Consider the following 15,001-nt stretch of genomic DNA (forward strand, 5'->3'; position numbering starts at 1 on the left):
CAGTGCTGAAGTGAAAGGAAATATCTTTCAAAAATTTTTGAAAAAAAACATTTCTTAGAGGGCGCTTATTTACAGTCTAAAACGTATTTTAGGAATTTTTTCATTAAATTCCTCTTTAAACTTCATGAAATAATACAATTTTGTACAAATAATTGAATGTTATGCTACTATTTATAAAAATAAAATCAGAAATCCATTAAAAGATAAGTTCTCTATCATTTTTTAAATTCACAAATGATTTTGCCCTCACACTTGCATTGCCTAATAAGAGAGTTAGTAGCCGGTAGTCATCGGGTTAAAGTGATTACAGATTCCAATCTAGACTCCATAGGTCCAAAAATGAGTCCATCCATTGAAAATCGAAATACACCTCCTGGCAGTGATAAGCCAAAGCATGCTCTTCTGATAAACGTGGAGGACAAGGCATAGCTATCCTGTCATGTAACTGAGTGGCAAATCTCCCAGCAGGAACAGAAATATTAGGAGAAGGAGGAAAAACCAAGTAGTCACTTGCCATCCTTTCTGCTAATGCAATAGGAGAGACCACAAAAACTTCACAAACCCAAATAACCAAAAGAAGAAAAGGGTCTGGAGGTGGCTAATCAAAATGATCCTGTTGAGGCCGACCTAGTAAAAGAAGGAGCTGAAAAAGAGTCTAAATTCTCCCCAGCTGGTCCCCCGGAGAGATACCCTCGGTCCACACATGTCTCCATCTCATAACGAATCATACTATGGGCAGCTTTGACTGAGAGTGACCCCTCCCCTGGCCATTGAAAAACACCAGATAGCAGAGGTGGAACGGAAGAAGTCTGGTTGGCCTCCGTAATAGAAGCGTTAACTTGGGAATACATACCTGTCATTACATTTTTTGTTGTTGTTATTGTTAAAGTAATTTATAAATATTAAAGAAGATACAACCATAGTAACGCCAACCACATTCAAATTCGCAAAGTATGTTGTGAATAATCACAACACTCCTGTTTATAGAAACCCATGCCTAATACTCTGTCATGAAAAAGTAATTGCATTATTTGAATGAGGTGCTCATATACAGTACCTATATAGAGGGTGCATTGAAGTTGTGGGAGAATTTTGCAAGTTTGAATTTGCCAAGAGCATTTGAGTGGGGTATAAAAGACTGGAGCAAGCGTTTTCAATGCTTAGATGAGCATAGAATAGAAACCCTGAAGATTGAGAAATAGTTATAGTGTCAGCATAGGTAAGCATGTTTTGGAAGAAAGGGATCTTGATGTAATAGTTGATCAGTCTCTAAAACAATACAAGCAGTGTGTTATTGCTAGTGGTAGGACAAATAGGATTTTTGGTTGTATCTACAGAAACACTGAACAGAAGTCTAATAAGGTTATAATTTCATTGTATAGGTCAATGGTTAGGCCACATTTGGAATACTGTATTCAGTCTTGAGCCCCTTGTCTTAAGAAAGGCATTAAATTGTTGGAAAAGGTTCAGAGAAGAGTTACTAGAATGGTGCCTGAGATGGAGGGGTTGTCATACGAGGAGAGGTTGAAATCTCTCATATTATTTTCTCTTGGAAAAAAGAAGAGTTAGGGGAGGAGCTGATTGAGGTGTTTAAGATTGTAAATGGAACTGGTAGTGTTGATGCATCATCTTTTTTCATACTTAACAGTGAGAATAGTAGGACTATGGGACACAAATATAAATCTTGGCAGGGTAGGAGTCATTTTCAACTAAGACAGTTATATTTTTCTAACAGGAATGGGTTGCCTTCAGATGTTGTGGAAGCAGTAAATATAAGTGAGTTTAAGAGAAAGTTTGATAAGTATATGAATGATAAGGGCTGGCTTCAAAATTGTTTTAAAATTTATTTATTAATAGTTTAGTTTAGATGATGGAACAGCTAAAATGGACCAATAGGTCCCATGTTGTCCAAAAATGTTATGTTCACTCACATAGAGCTTGTACATTATGTAATTTGATATGGTAAAGTGAACCACACATTCACCAAGTGACTTACACCTTTCATAACAGGATTATTACTTATACACAGTTCAAAGAACAATAAATTTAAGTAGGAACAGGTGTATAGTGTTATGAGCTTTAAGCTATTTAGGATAAACAAGTGTAGTTTCTTGTTACAATTTGTGTTATTCTAGAAAAAAAAGAGAGCAATTTAAATTTATTTTCTATTTTTATGGTGGTAACAAGGATTGTCAAATTCACCAAATGCATATAGTCAGAGTAGAGAAAATAACAGATAAAAATATAAAGTTTTACTGAAAAAAAGTGATATTAATTTAGTTTTTAGAGATTACACAAATTAAATTTAACAATTTTCAGATGAAGAAGAGTATTTTTAATCTTAGCATAAAAATCACTTTGCACTCAGAGCAGTCAACACTACTTCCATGTATCTACAGAGAAATTTTTAGTAAAAATGATTAAAACTCTGATGTCTTTTGTGCACAAAAGACATGTAATGCTAACTGAAAATGTGAAATAGATGGAACATATTAAAAGTTATAGTATGGAAACTATAATGGTCATTTAGGGGTCATGATCTCAGTCTAATTGTCTAAGCCCATAGCATGAGAGTTACTTGAAACATACCAGCTTCTCTGTTAAGAGTTCCACAAATCTTTGTTATTTATAATTTTATGCAATTAAAGTTTAGCAATTTCCATGTCATTGAGATTCATGTTTCCTCTCCCAAGACATTTTCAATACTTACATTTAACCCACTTGCATTTATTTCTTTTCTAAGCTCTTTTCCACATTCCATCCCTATTTTTTGTTGTTTTCACTATCACGTGGTAAAAATGTTTTGTGTGATTTATACACACCAAACTATTCATTACTACGACTTCAAGAAAGAACTGCAAATTTCTGCTCTTCCTTTTTATCACTATTTAACATATTCAACTGATGGGTATTTAATAACTGCAAAGCTTCCAGTTTATGAATGCTGAGTGTGTTTGTTTTGTTTATGGCAAAGCAGTTATGGCTATCTGCCACCATCTAACAGCTAGCAATATCCATTGTTGACTCTTGGACTACTCTTCTACCAATAAATAGTGAGATTAACATCAATAATCATGTTAATTGTGTGAGTGTTATTGATGTTAACAACTGTTCAAGTAATAAAGCATAATTGTGTTAAAATCACTGTTTAACTTCTTCATGCTAGCATCTGTAATGTTATATTTTTACAATGGTGGTACAATATGCATTAATTTTTTAAAAGTTAGCTGTGTGACACTATAACCAAATTTGTAGTATTTTTAACTTCAAAAAAAAAAAAGACTTCCACTTTAATAATCTGAAATTTCAGAGTAATAAATGTTGACCAAATTGTCCTAAAGTAACCTAAATAAAAGTCAAAAGTGAAATATCATTACTATATTTTCTGTAATATAAATGTTATTATTATTACAACTCTACCTTACAAAGTTTGAAACACAATAAGAAACAAGTAATAAGAAAACCTAGAGCCTACTATGATAACATTAGTTTTATTGTGGAGTACTGTTAAAACTGAGGGGCACGGTCTAATGAAAGGCTAAAATTATCTATATTGTCTAATTTGCTTCTTGTTACCAAACTCTTATGACTTTTAAATGCATACTCATTCAGGGTTTTTTGTTGTTTTTTAAGAGGATGCTTGAAATGGTGGAACAATTTTTTACATTGAATTACATAACATTTGATAATTAAATTTTCAATCATTAACACCATTTGGTATGAGTTCATACTAACCACATGCTTGTATTCTAGGGTTAGTGCTTTTATTTTTGTGTTTTACTAACATTTCTTCCATAAACACTCAAAGTATCAGAACTGACATAGATTATGGCCTTAACCTTCTTGTTACTTCTAACTTGAAAACTACTCAAATATTAAAAACTTAATAGCTTTACTGCTTTTGCTTCTAACTTTTGTGACATAATTTGATAATTTTCTCACTTGTAGTTGATCTTCCATATTTTCTCACACAAAACCAAAAATACAAAAATTACACACATCAACAACATTCATTATTCTAGTGGTGGGAAATGATGCAACTGTATAAAATCACTTGCTATGGTGCAAATGCTTTATCCAATTTTTTTCTAGTATTTTATATACAAGTGAAAAACTAAATTACTAGACAATAAACTATTTTTATAAATGGTTCCAGCATGTTAAATTTGTTCAAATGCCATTAGCAAATATTACAGTTTTCACAAATATGAATGGTTAAGGTTTTTGTGGTTCATTTTCAACAAACACAATTACATGACTTTCAATAAAAACTTCCTCAAACAGATTTCATGATGTTATTTAAAACTACCCAAACCTTAGATTCAATTTCTTCACATGATCACTTCTACTTTCCTTCCAATAATATTTTAGTCATTATCTGCAATTTCAATTAATTTATGTTTACTAATCTACAATTTTTATAACACATCTTTTTACTTTGTCCTTGACTAAGGTGTCTTGTAGCTAAAGCTCAGTCAATTTTTTAATTTATATTTCTTTTTTTTTATTATTTATGGTTTACATTTAGGTGATGTTCATTATTTTTTGTTCAAACAGTGTCATTCACATTTTAAGACTCTGCACTCTTTTTCTTGCTTCAGATAATTTCCTATTTATTTTATTTTTAACTATCTTGTATTTCTAAAGTCATTTTCTTTAACATTCTAACAAACAAATTAAAATACTGTTTTTGTTTTGCGAAGATACTGTTTAGTTATAAAACTTCAACCTACATTGAACCTCTGGTTACATAAATTGAAATATATGTATGAGGATAGATGGCATTGTTTGTACTTGGTGCATCCAAAATTGTTCTGATTTAAGTCTAAGACAAACTAATAAATTAAAAAAACAAATAACCTAAAAACACTTTCCTGCTTAAATTTATGCAGCAATAAAACTGATGAGCTGAATCTACCTTTGTAGAATTTCCATGATGAAGCATCTTTTTTAAAATGCGTTTGATACTGTGATATTGCCATTTCTTATGCAATAGTTCAGGAAGCAGAAGTAGGATTTTCTGAAATTTTGAAATAAATATTTCAATTAACATTTTACAGTTGTGATTTAGGCTTCATGCTGGATGTAAGACATTATCTCATTAACCAGATCAATAAATGAATTTTTTTCAAAAGGCACATAATTTGTAATATAAACATATGTATGAAATGTGCATTCAAACTTAGTATTGGTATACCAAAATCACGCTTTCAATGCAAACTTTTCAAATTGAAATGCTTCAAATTATACTTTGTATACTGCATCTAAGAAAAATCAATTATTTCAATTTCCTACACACATTTTTGTGAATTTCAAAAAAGTTCAAGACATCTTCAAATTCTACCCATAAAAAAATTATATAAACATAAAATAAAAATGAACATGATTCATGGAAATGATTTACTTTATACATTAGAAATCAAGTTTCATGCAGATTGATTTGATTATCTCATATGTTTAGACAACCTTGACTTACAACACTGTACAAAAACATCAAACAAAAAATGTAAATACACTGTTTATTACGACTATAAATTAAATATACTTAAGAGAGAAATCTGTTATACTTTTATTTTATATTCTCAATATACTTGTTTTTTATCACAAACTAAAAATTATGTGAAATTAAAATATTACCTCAAAGACAAAGCGGACTGATTCCAATTCTTCACGATGAGCCTTGTGAACTAGTAAAATAATGGAATAAAATAAATTACAAAACAAGACAAGTGTATTCAGTCACATACAGATCTACAAACTTCAAAATGGACTACAAACTGGCTGTCAAGTACATTGTGGTTAATACATACAGGAAATACATCTACTTATAGGAAACTGAGAGTCAAAATATAACAAAATTACTTTAAACTGAAAAATATGAATATGCATTGAAATAGTCATTTTTTAGGAATTTTTCATTACAAAACAAAATTATTTCACATAAATAGATACGTTATTAATAAATTAGGGCTTGTGCACAAAACATATTCTAGATTGAAATAATTTATTTGTTTTGCATTATATTTATTTTAACCTGACAAAGGTGAAGTTTTTAATCTACACATTTTATAACACAAGATAAATAATTGTGAATAAATGACTATGTTGATTTTTAAGTCTTGCTCTAAGTATGTAGTTTGCTTTGATCAGAAATTAACTGTTAATAAACTTTAGCTTTAATTTCTTTCTATAAATTTTTACAAGACAAAATAGTAAATACAGGAAAATTCAACCAGAATAAGTAGAAATTAATGCAGTTTTGCAAGAGAATTATCAAAAACATAACAGTTTTGCAATTTTCTTATTCTAAATATTTGACAAAAAATTTGTGTATTTCTTTCTGTCATGGAGTTTTCCATGAACATTTCTACAAATTATGCAGGTATATTTTAAAATTGAGTATTATGTGACATTCACAGAAGTTGCATACCCCCCCTCCCAACACGGAGGCAAGCTACTTCACATGAGGTAGAAGAGAGTTCATTTGCAAATATTACAAGTAGCCCTCTAATTGTATACTGCTCTTCTAATTCCCTATTATCTTAGCTATACCTTATGATATTTACTTAAACTTTATCTCAGGCAACTAGTAAAAAACCAAATAGCAAATTTTTTGAAACATTTATTCAAAACTATCATTTCAAGCACTGAATAAATCACTTAGAAAAGAGCATTTTTTACAAGCACAATGAATTTCATGTCTGCAAAAACAATGTGATATTTACAACCAATTAAGTATTGCCAATCAAATCAATATGCCTATAACTTAGAATACCAGTGATGCACAGCTGGATTAACACAAAACTATCTGCTAAAAGTGAACATATTATCCAAGGTAAGAAACAACTTTTTTCAATGTCTGATTGGACATGTAATAGTTTGTACTAATTTCCAAAATCAGAATTTTCACTTTTACTGGACAATCATGCAACCAAGCACTGAAAATACCATAGAGATATTTACTAGCTTCAAGATCTAGATGTTCACTACATGAGAACTGGAAAAAAAGAAAAACCATAGTGAAGAAAAATTTACATAATTATGAACTATCTAACTAAACATAGTCATAATTTGCAATAAGAATATCATAAAAGTAAATTATACAAGCATCTGCAAATTTGTAGTAAATGTTTCTTTAAACTTGTTTTTCCCAACTTTTTATGTAATAAGCAATTCAAATGTTACTATGGGACAATATTAGTATATAGATGAAAAAAACTAGACTATTACAAAGTTATGTACTTAGAACATTGAATGAATTAAAATGCATAATCAGTATTTTCCAAACAAATATCATAAGTATTAGCATGTATTCAGACTTCTTGATTTAATAATTGGCCATTAACCTCATTCTCTTACAGGAAGGATAGCTCACCATGTCTCAAAATAAAGTTATCTTTTCTGTTGGTGAGCAGAGACTGTTATTTTGTTTTAACTTATGGTTTAGCTTCATTTTATTTTACCTTAAAGGGGAGGTCACACTAGACTAGAGAGAGAGAGAGCTCATTAAGGTTTCACTTCATCTCTCTCTCTCTCTCTCTTTTGCCAGTCCAACACACTCATTATAAACACAAATGCTCTTGCTTTGTTTAAGTATAACATGTTTGTCTCAGTCTTTTCTTTTTATTAAAAATTGTAGTCTAAAATTGTCTTTTGACACTTTAAGATGATCTCAGTCAGAATTCACTGAATAATGGACTTGGTTACTTGATATCTGTCAAACTTCCAGTTAGTGGACCCTACTATTGCTTTGCAAGTGCTAAGAATCAACTATTCAAAATTAGGGTTTTTGATTATTTACTGTTTGATTATTTTGACTATCCAAAAATCTGAAATATTACCATTATGTTTGTTATTAAGCACAAACCTACATAATGAACAGGTGGGAGGAATGCTTCATTTTTTGAGTGTTTGGTAATGCTTCCCATTGCCACTAAATTTACTATTCCTGTCTTTATTATTGCAAAGCTACTACGGTTATCTGCCATTGTCACTAATTTTGAGCTGCTGACTACTCTCTGGTAACTTAAGTATTAAATAAAGTGTAAATTTATTATCTTTTACATTGTATCATATTTTTATCTTATAACCATGTAACCTTATTATTTAATGTTTTATAAGTAGGTGCAGATCTGGGGGTAGGGGTCCAGGGAGTCCATACATCATCCACTTTTGTTCTAAAAATCAACAACTTTGTTCTTGAATATTGTACAAGCAGGCACACTTTTAGTGGAGGGTACAGGGAAGCAAACCTCCACATTTTTTATCAGAAATTAGTAACTATATTATTCAATGTTATATAATCAGGTACGGGATTAGAGGAGGGGTCCAAGGTAAATCAAAAACCCCACCTCTAACCTCCTATTTTTCCAGAAATTATTATTTACTGTTGTACAAGTACGCACACATATTGAGGAAAAAATACCCTTACTTTTTAGCAGAAATCAGTAAAAAACAGTCAATAGTACCAAAGAAAAACATCAGATGTCAGTGTTTTTATTAATTACTGTAAAGCTTTTTTCAATTTTTCTGAAGTCAAAACATCTGGAGTCTACAGCAATCCTGTTACAGCCTCAGCAATTAACTGATTATTTCAAAATGAACACTGTAATATAAACATCAATTAAATGCTGCCATGGAAAAATTTTGCACCTTAGTTTTAGCTCTAGACTTTAGAGATTTGTTTCATCTAAGTTAAAGTTAGCATTGCTTAGGATAGCAGCAGCTCCTATAACATATACTTGTTAATCAATTTTTTCATTGTTTGAAAGTTATAACACTCACAAGAAAGATGTTTCTTGTTGTTGAAATCCAAAATAAGGAAAAATGCAAGTGCTATGACTGTAAGTGAAGACTTAAAAAAACTAAAACAAGCATCCTATTTATGAACACTAAAATTTATAATTTTTTAAATATAATTATAACTATTTAATTTTAGTTATAAAATTTTTGCCTTTAACCATTTATATTTTCCTATAAATCACATTATAATTAAAAATATAAGCTCTGAAATTGTTGGATTAAAGCCCTACTAAGCTACTAATGATTTTGTAGACTTTCTAACTGATCTTATTACTGAAGTTGCTATTAATCTGTAGTCGTAAGTAAACTAAAACAACAACAAAAGTAATATAAATTTATTAGTAATGCTGGTAGAGGTGGAGTTTCAACCTCCTCCCCTTACATCCTGAATCAACCCAGTTTTGAGTAACAGTTTCTCAAGTATGGTGCTCTAGTAACAGTTAACATAATTTGAAATACCCATGAAACATATTAGAAAAATGTTTAACTTAAGTACTCTATCTACTGAGCTTTGACATTCTCTATTTTTTTTTTTAAGAACATCAGCATTGTTTGTCAAATATCATATACTAAATTTTGTAAATGTTTTGAAAAATAATTTTATTTCTAATAATCAAAGCAGTATTTAACTAACTTACATATGATGTAGGCCTATAGTTGTAATTAGTTTTAATATTTTATTACACATGATGTTGTCCTATAGCTTAAATTAGTTGTTGTTTCTTTAATATTAACTAGCAGAGACCCGCAAAACATTTCCGGTTAAATTAGTATCTTTATCGTAACAGCACTTCTTTAAATATAACATTTCTAGTACAATACAAACGAGTTGTAATCGTAGACAACAAAATGTGTAAATCCACTTGTATATAGGCAGTACTTTATAAAACTTTAACTTAAGTTAGGCCTAAGTTCGAAAAAGAGATAAAATAACCCCGGAACCTGGGTTCCTTTTTTTACTTTAGTTTAGTTAGGACTAAACTTTATTATACTTAATAGTATCGATAAATAAACTTATAATGTTATTCTACGACCTAATGTCAAACCTTTTTTAAAACTTTGATAAGTTTTAATATTCTGTTGTACAAAATGGTTAATAAAGTATATTTACATTCCCCTTTTGTTATTTCTTGTTTCATACAGCAATTGTAGTGACTCGATCATTGAGCTTTGCAGCTCTCTGCCGCAGACTGTTTGTCATCGAGTGAATAATGCACATGCGCGTTTTTTTTTGGGGAAACATTCTAACTACGCATGCTTATGCAGCAGGTTATCGGTCAGAAAGTGTAACGGTCTAATATACACACAAGCAGAATAATAGCATAGATTATTAATGTTTTTAGGGTGATAAAATTTATTAGCTTTATAAAAAAATTGTTGTTTGAAACATTCACGAAGTAATATATTTATTTTCATCAACAAAAATTCAGTTGCTTTGTGGAAATATTTTGGGAGAAACCCACAGAATGTCATTTATCATAATATTTTCAGGTTGTTACAGGTTTTTGTATACTTTGCATATGTGATACATTTTCACATACAATAGTTTATGATAAACAAAGTAACTTGTTCCTAAATCATTGTACCTGAAGATAGGACTTCCCCCAGATTTTCATATGCTTCTGTCAAAAAATTTTTATGGCAATTTTCTATGGTAAACCAAAGTCTTTAAACAATTTTAATTTATATATATATCTTAGAATCAATAATTTGTCATATTCTGACACATATTTAGTCATTCATGAAAAAAGTTAATATTTTCATTTCTGCACAGCTGGAAAAAGTTGCCTGTAAACAAAATAATCTTCTTGTGATTTTTTTTTTAGAATTCTTCTGTCCATCCCAAATTGAAACCATTCTAACACACAGTTCCAACATACTAACAATTCTTTATATTAAAACTTCAGCATAGGCTTACCTCTCTGTTTGAGACTTCCCTCTACTGATATGAATACATCATAAAACGTGTAGTAGATATGGCTATAACTGTTCTCAAAGAAAGACTTCAATTCAGACACTTCCAAGTTATCTACCAAATATTTAAAATAAAATCATTATTAGTCAATATAACAATAATCAAAAACTCATCACAAATGAATTAAACAGTTTTTAACAATAAATTATGTTGAAAATTTTCTCAGTATATTTACGATAACTTTGCTGAAAGTAAACACATACACATACATCTGCAGATTGAACTAAACCTAAAGTTATGAAATTTGACTCAATATTAGATTGTGGGCTTAACTACTTTTAAGGAAGTAGCGCTAAGTTACTAAAGTTATTAAAGTATTATATTAAAATAAAGACTCATCATAAACTTAAGTAAATACAAAGGAGAATTTATTTATTTTAAGAGAAAATTATTGTTTATGCTATTTGGCAGCTGCTTGTAATTTAATATATGATTAGCTATTTTTTAAATTTGCAATTAGTTACATATAACTAGAGGCATGGTGTACTAATAAGTAATATTATTAGTTAATAGGGGATTTTAGTGTTAAACTATAAACTATAAAAATATTTTAATTAAACATACAATAATTGGATGGTTAGACTGAATATTGAGAATACAGACTAGTTAACTCTTTCAGCATGGGCTCAGTCTCTGGGACCAACTTTGTAACCATTTTGTGCTTGTCATAGTTTTCATGCTACAAGTTTTTAAATTAGTAAGTGTATGTTCACAAAATCTGGCAGATAATCAGTAAACATTACAAAGATTTCATATGCAAGATATCAAATTATTTTTATTAAGTCTCAAGATTTGTTGAGCAATGTTTTTCACAAACATTTTTTCTTTCCACATGTTGCCTATCCAACATGACAAGCAATTTTCATTTTAAGATTAAAAATACTTTTATGCATCAGAAAACTTTCAAATTTCACATGCAAAATCTTTATAACATCCAGATGGTTATCAAACATTTCTAAAAAAAATTGTATATTTTATCTGTTATTTTCATTAATGAATCTCTGTATGGATTCAGCTGATTTGACCGATCTTGTAAGCACCATAAAAATTAGGAAACAAATATAAGTTATGCCTTTTTCATTCTAGAAAAACTACAGATAACACAAAAACACAAATGTTTACACTAAATAGTTTAAATTTCATAACATTATACATTTATATATATTTATTATTCTTATTATATTGACCTTTTAGCCATGCCTGGCTAACAATACAGAAGTTACAATGACGAGGCACACGTGCTCTCATGTTACCATATCCAATAATATAAAACTGACCTTTAGTCTTAACAAAGTGACCTGTCATGGCTGTGTTTTAATGGACTATTATTTTGTAAAATACTGCCACATTTCAATTATTATACATTATATATGTACATAGATTATTGCTATTTTGAAACAAGTTCTTAAACTTATTTTTCTTAAAACATAAAACAGTAAATAAAGAAGTAAAGCAAACAATTATCTCTTCTAGTTATGACGTGTGTACTTTGATGCTGCTTGTTAAAGGTTGCTAAGCCTTATAAAATTTTGCACATGGAGGATGTGAAACAAAATAATGTTTTTAAGGTTTTATACATATATATACTTGAAAGAACCAAAAAATCATAAATTACTATATCTACACCACAGAAGTCCACTATAATTCATCAAGCTCAGTAACTAAGCTGTACTTGGGTTTAAAAAAATATTAAATTTCGAGCAGACTAAAGACTCACCTTACCAACTTGAAGATTTGTATCGAAAGAATGTGATAACATCACAATACTTGAAAATGGCTGAGAAAACCACAAGATGGACATTCTGAGCATTCGATTGGTTATTCATGTCATAAATAGAAGTAAGTGTATATAAGGGAGCATTTCCAAAAATGGAAAAAGTTGAGTAAGGTCACTGTGTTTGATTAAATACATAAGTGATATCTCAGCAAATAGAAAAGATAGGAGGTTCATATTTTGTATTCTAGCTTGTTATTATCTGTAATTTGAGTTCCTAATTTGTACAAAACTACAGACTTTGTATATTGACATCACAAACATCTAATTTAAATCAGTGCTGCATTCAACATACCACTTGACACTCAAAAGTGTGTTTTTTGGAGTAGTTCAATAAAATTTTAAATGTGAGTCAACAAACACAATGGCATGGCCTTTGACCCATGTGGAAAGGGTTAACTCAAAGGATGAGAATAGGTCAAATAAAAAAAATTTTGAGGTTAATGACAAGCACAGCCAAGTCCAGATCAGCACCATATTCTGGAAAGAGGGTTGAAAATGGGGGTTGTTTTTTAAATAAAATCTAGTACATTTTAATTTGATATCAATATCTGTATTGTGTATCTACTTTATTTGTGCACAACTAATAGTAGAAAGAACATTCATTTTCCCAAAATGACGTTTACTTTTTACAATAACATTATTCTTTCAATCTGATGTTTCTTTCAGATAAGAAATATTCACTTAAAATAAATCTTTAATAACTCCATGCAACTTGTGTGCATTTTCATCACAAACTTCAAAAAGTATTTTCATTTTGAAATGAACAATTGTGCTACTAATTTGGTGCTGACCTATCAGATATCAGAGTACAGCCTGATTTAGAAACGGTTTGCTACTGATCAAGCAGATTTTCAGACTCCAGTGTTTTTTCTCAAACTTTTAACAAAGGTTTTCTGTGACACATGCAAGAGAAGTTCGTTATCAGCTCCAATGCCAAAGCTGATATATAGGAACTTCTGGTGAAGATGCTTTACTACATGGCAAGATTAGAAAGAAATGAAATTTTTATTCCTAATTTTCAGAAATGAAAAATAAGTCAAATTGCTCTATAGTAATCCTTGGAAATAAAATTTTAAAATTGCTTTAAAGCTTTATAATAAAGTATTTCTAAAGATTCTAAAACTTAGCTATCCACTATGCCTCATCAGCTCTGGATATGGCATGTGTGGTGGGGTTGATATTATAACATTCTCTTTTGCTTTCACTCACGAGTTTTTAAAATTACTTAATACATGTGTCAAAAAAATTTTTATTATTAATGTTTATCTACTTAATAGCTCTTATAATATTATAATTTATATTTTAATGATATTTTCATTCAATTTTCAAATTTATTCTAGTAGAACATAATTACAAGATCAACATTACATTTTTAGTTTTACCGTTTACACTAAAAGTAAAACTAAATGTACAGCAACTAATGAGAAAGGCAAGAATGTACAGTACAGTAAATAAAATTTTCAAAATCTTCTTAACACGTTACCGATCTCATGGTTGTCTTTAGGTTTGAACATTTGATAATAATGAAGAAGTTAAGCTACAGTACTACCTTATACAATTTTTAAAACCTGGTGATAACTAATAGTTATACTGTAATTTGTAAATTGTAAAATCTATAGCTAAAGAACGTTAGGCCTAAGGTTTGTCGGGCTAAACTTCAACTCAGCATACTTACCAAGGACAACCCGGAGATGTTTTAAGCGACTAATTGTGTCCTTTTTGGAATCCAACAGTTTCAAGGACGATTTTTTAACATCGACATGTTGCTTTTTACCAAACATTGTTTATATCTGCAAAACTCACTTCAAAAATTCCATTCTCATCCCTTGTTTTATTCAGTTTAAAAATAACACTAATTAGGTTTACACTGCAGTGCACTAACTTAATACAAGTTCTCCTCAACAGACGACAAGACACATCCCATACTCACGTGATTCAACACCCGCTGCGAGACACTACCATACTGACTCAGTGGTAGCAACGTAAATTCTCCTTTTGGTAATGATAATGTCAATGGTTAATAAACGCCCATATACTTTTGATCAATCGACTATTTTTCTATATCTTCTCGATAAATATTTAGCAACAGTAGAGAATTATATTATAATGAACATTATATACATATATAGTAACCGTAATATATTTGCATGCTTAAAATATCCTTTATGAATGATAAAAAAAAATCCTGTTTGTTTTGTTAGGTATCTGCTTGTTTGTTAATTTCTCGTAGAAATTCTTTCCGAGAAACTTCAGCGATACAAGTCCTTTCTTAATTAAAGCTAGTTTATTCTTTCTCGATGCAACTTTGCAATACACAGAATTTCCACAGTCAATACGTTTGCAATCTCGATAACAAAACACACACACACACGCACTTTATATTACCGTCACTACCGCTCGCTTAACTCAATTACCTGTCTCTATATCTATGTATCTCCGCTTTATTT

At 29.9% G+C, this 15,001-nt stretch overlaps 1 protein-coding gene across 5 annotated transcripts in view; it reads right to left on the bottom strand.

Moving 5' to 3' along the window:
* The window catches only part of LOC106461357 (ral GTPase-activating protein subunit alpha-1-like), a 195,036-nt gene extending 180,537 nt beyond the window's left edge, over nucleotides 1-14,499 (bottom strand). For 4 of the 5 annotated variants that reach the window (XM_022388288.1, XM_022388289.1, XM_022388290.1 and 1 more), the window contains exons 1-4: nucleotides 14,230-14,499; nucleotides 10,721-10,831; nucleotides 5,638-5,687; nucleotides 4,919-5,020 (exon numbers count right to left, since the gene is read on the bottom strand). In XM_022388288.1, coding sequence (XP_022243996.1) covers nucleotides 4,919-5,020; nucleotides 5,638-5,687; nucleotides 10,721-10,831; nucleotides 14,230-14,335 — 369 coding nt within the window. In that variant the 5' untranslated portion in view covers nucleotides 14,336-14,499. Of the gene's footprint in view, nucleotides 1-4,918; nucleotides 5,021-5,637; nucleotides 5,688-10,720; nucleotides 10,832-13,345; nucleotides 13,389-14,229 lie in introns of those variants that run through there. The other variant, XM_022388291.1, reaches the window with a different exon arrangement.
* Nucleotides 14,500-15,001: the final 502 nt, after the last annotated feature.

Source organism: Limulus polyphemus, unplaced genomic scaffold (assembly GCF_000517525.1).
Source record: "Limulus polyphemus unplaced genomic scaffold, Limulus_polyphemus-2.1.2 Scaffold943, whole genome shotgun sequence".
Classification (NCBI taxonomy): Eukaryota; Metazoa; Arthropoda; class Merostomata; order Xiphosura; family Limulidae; genus Limulus; species Limulus polyphemus.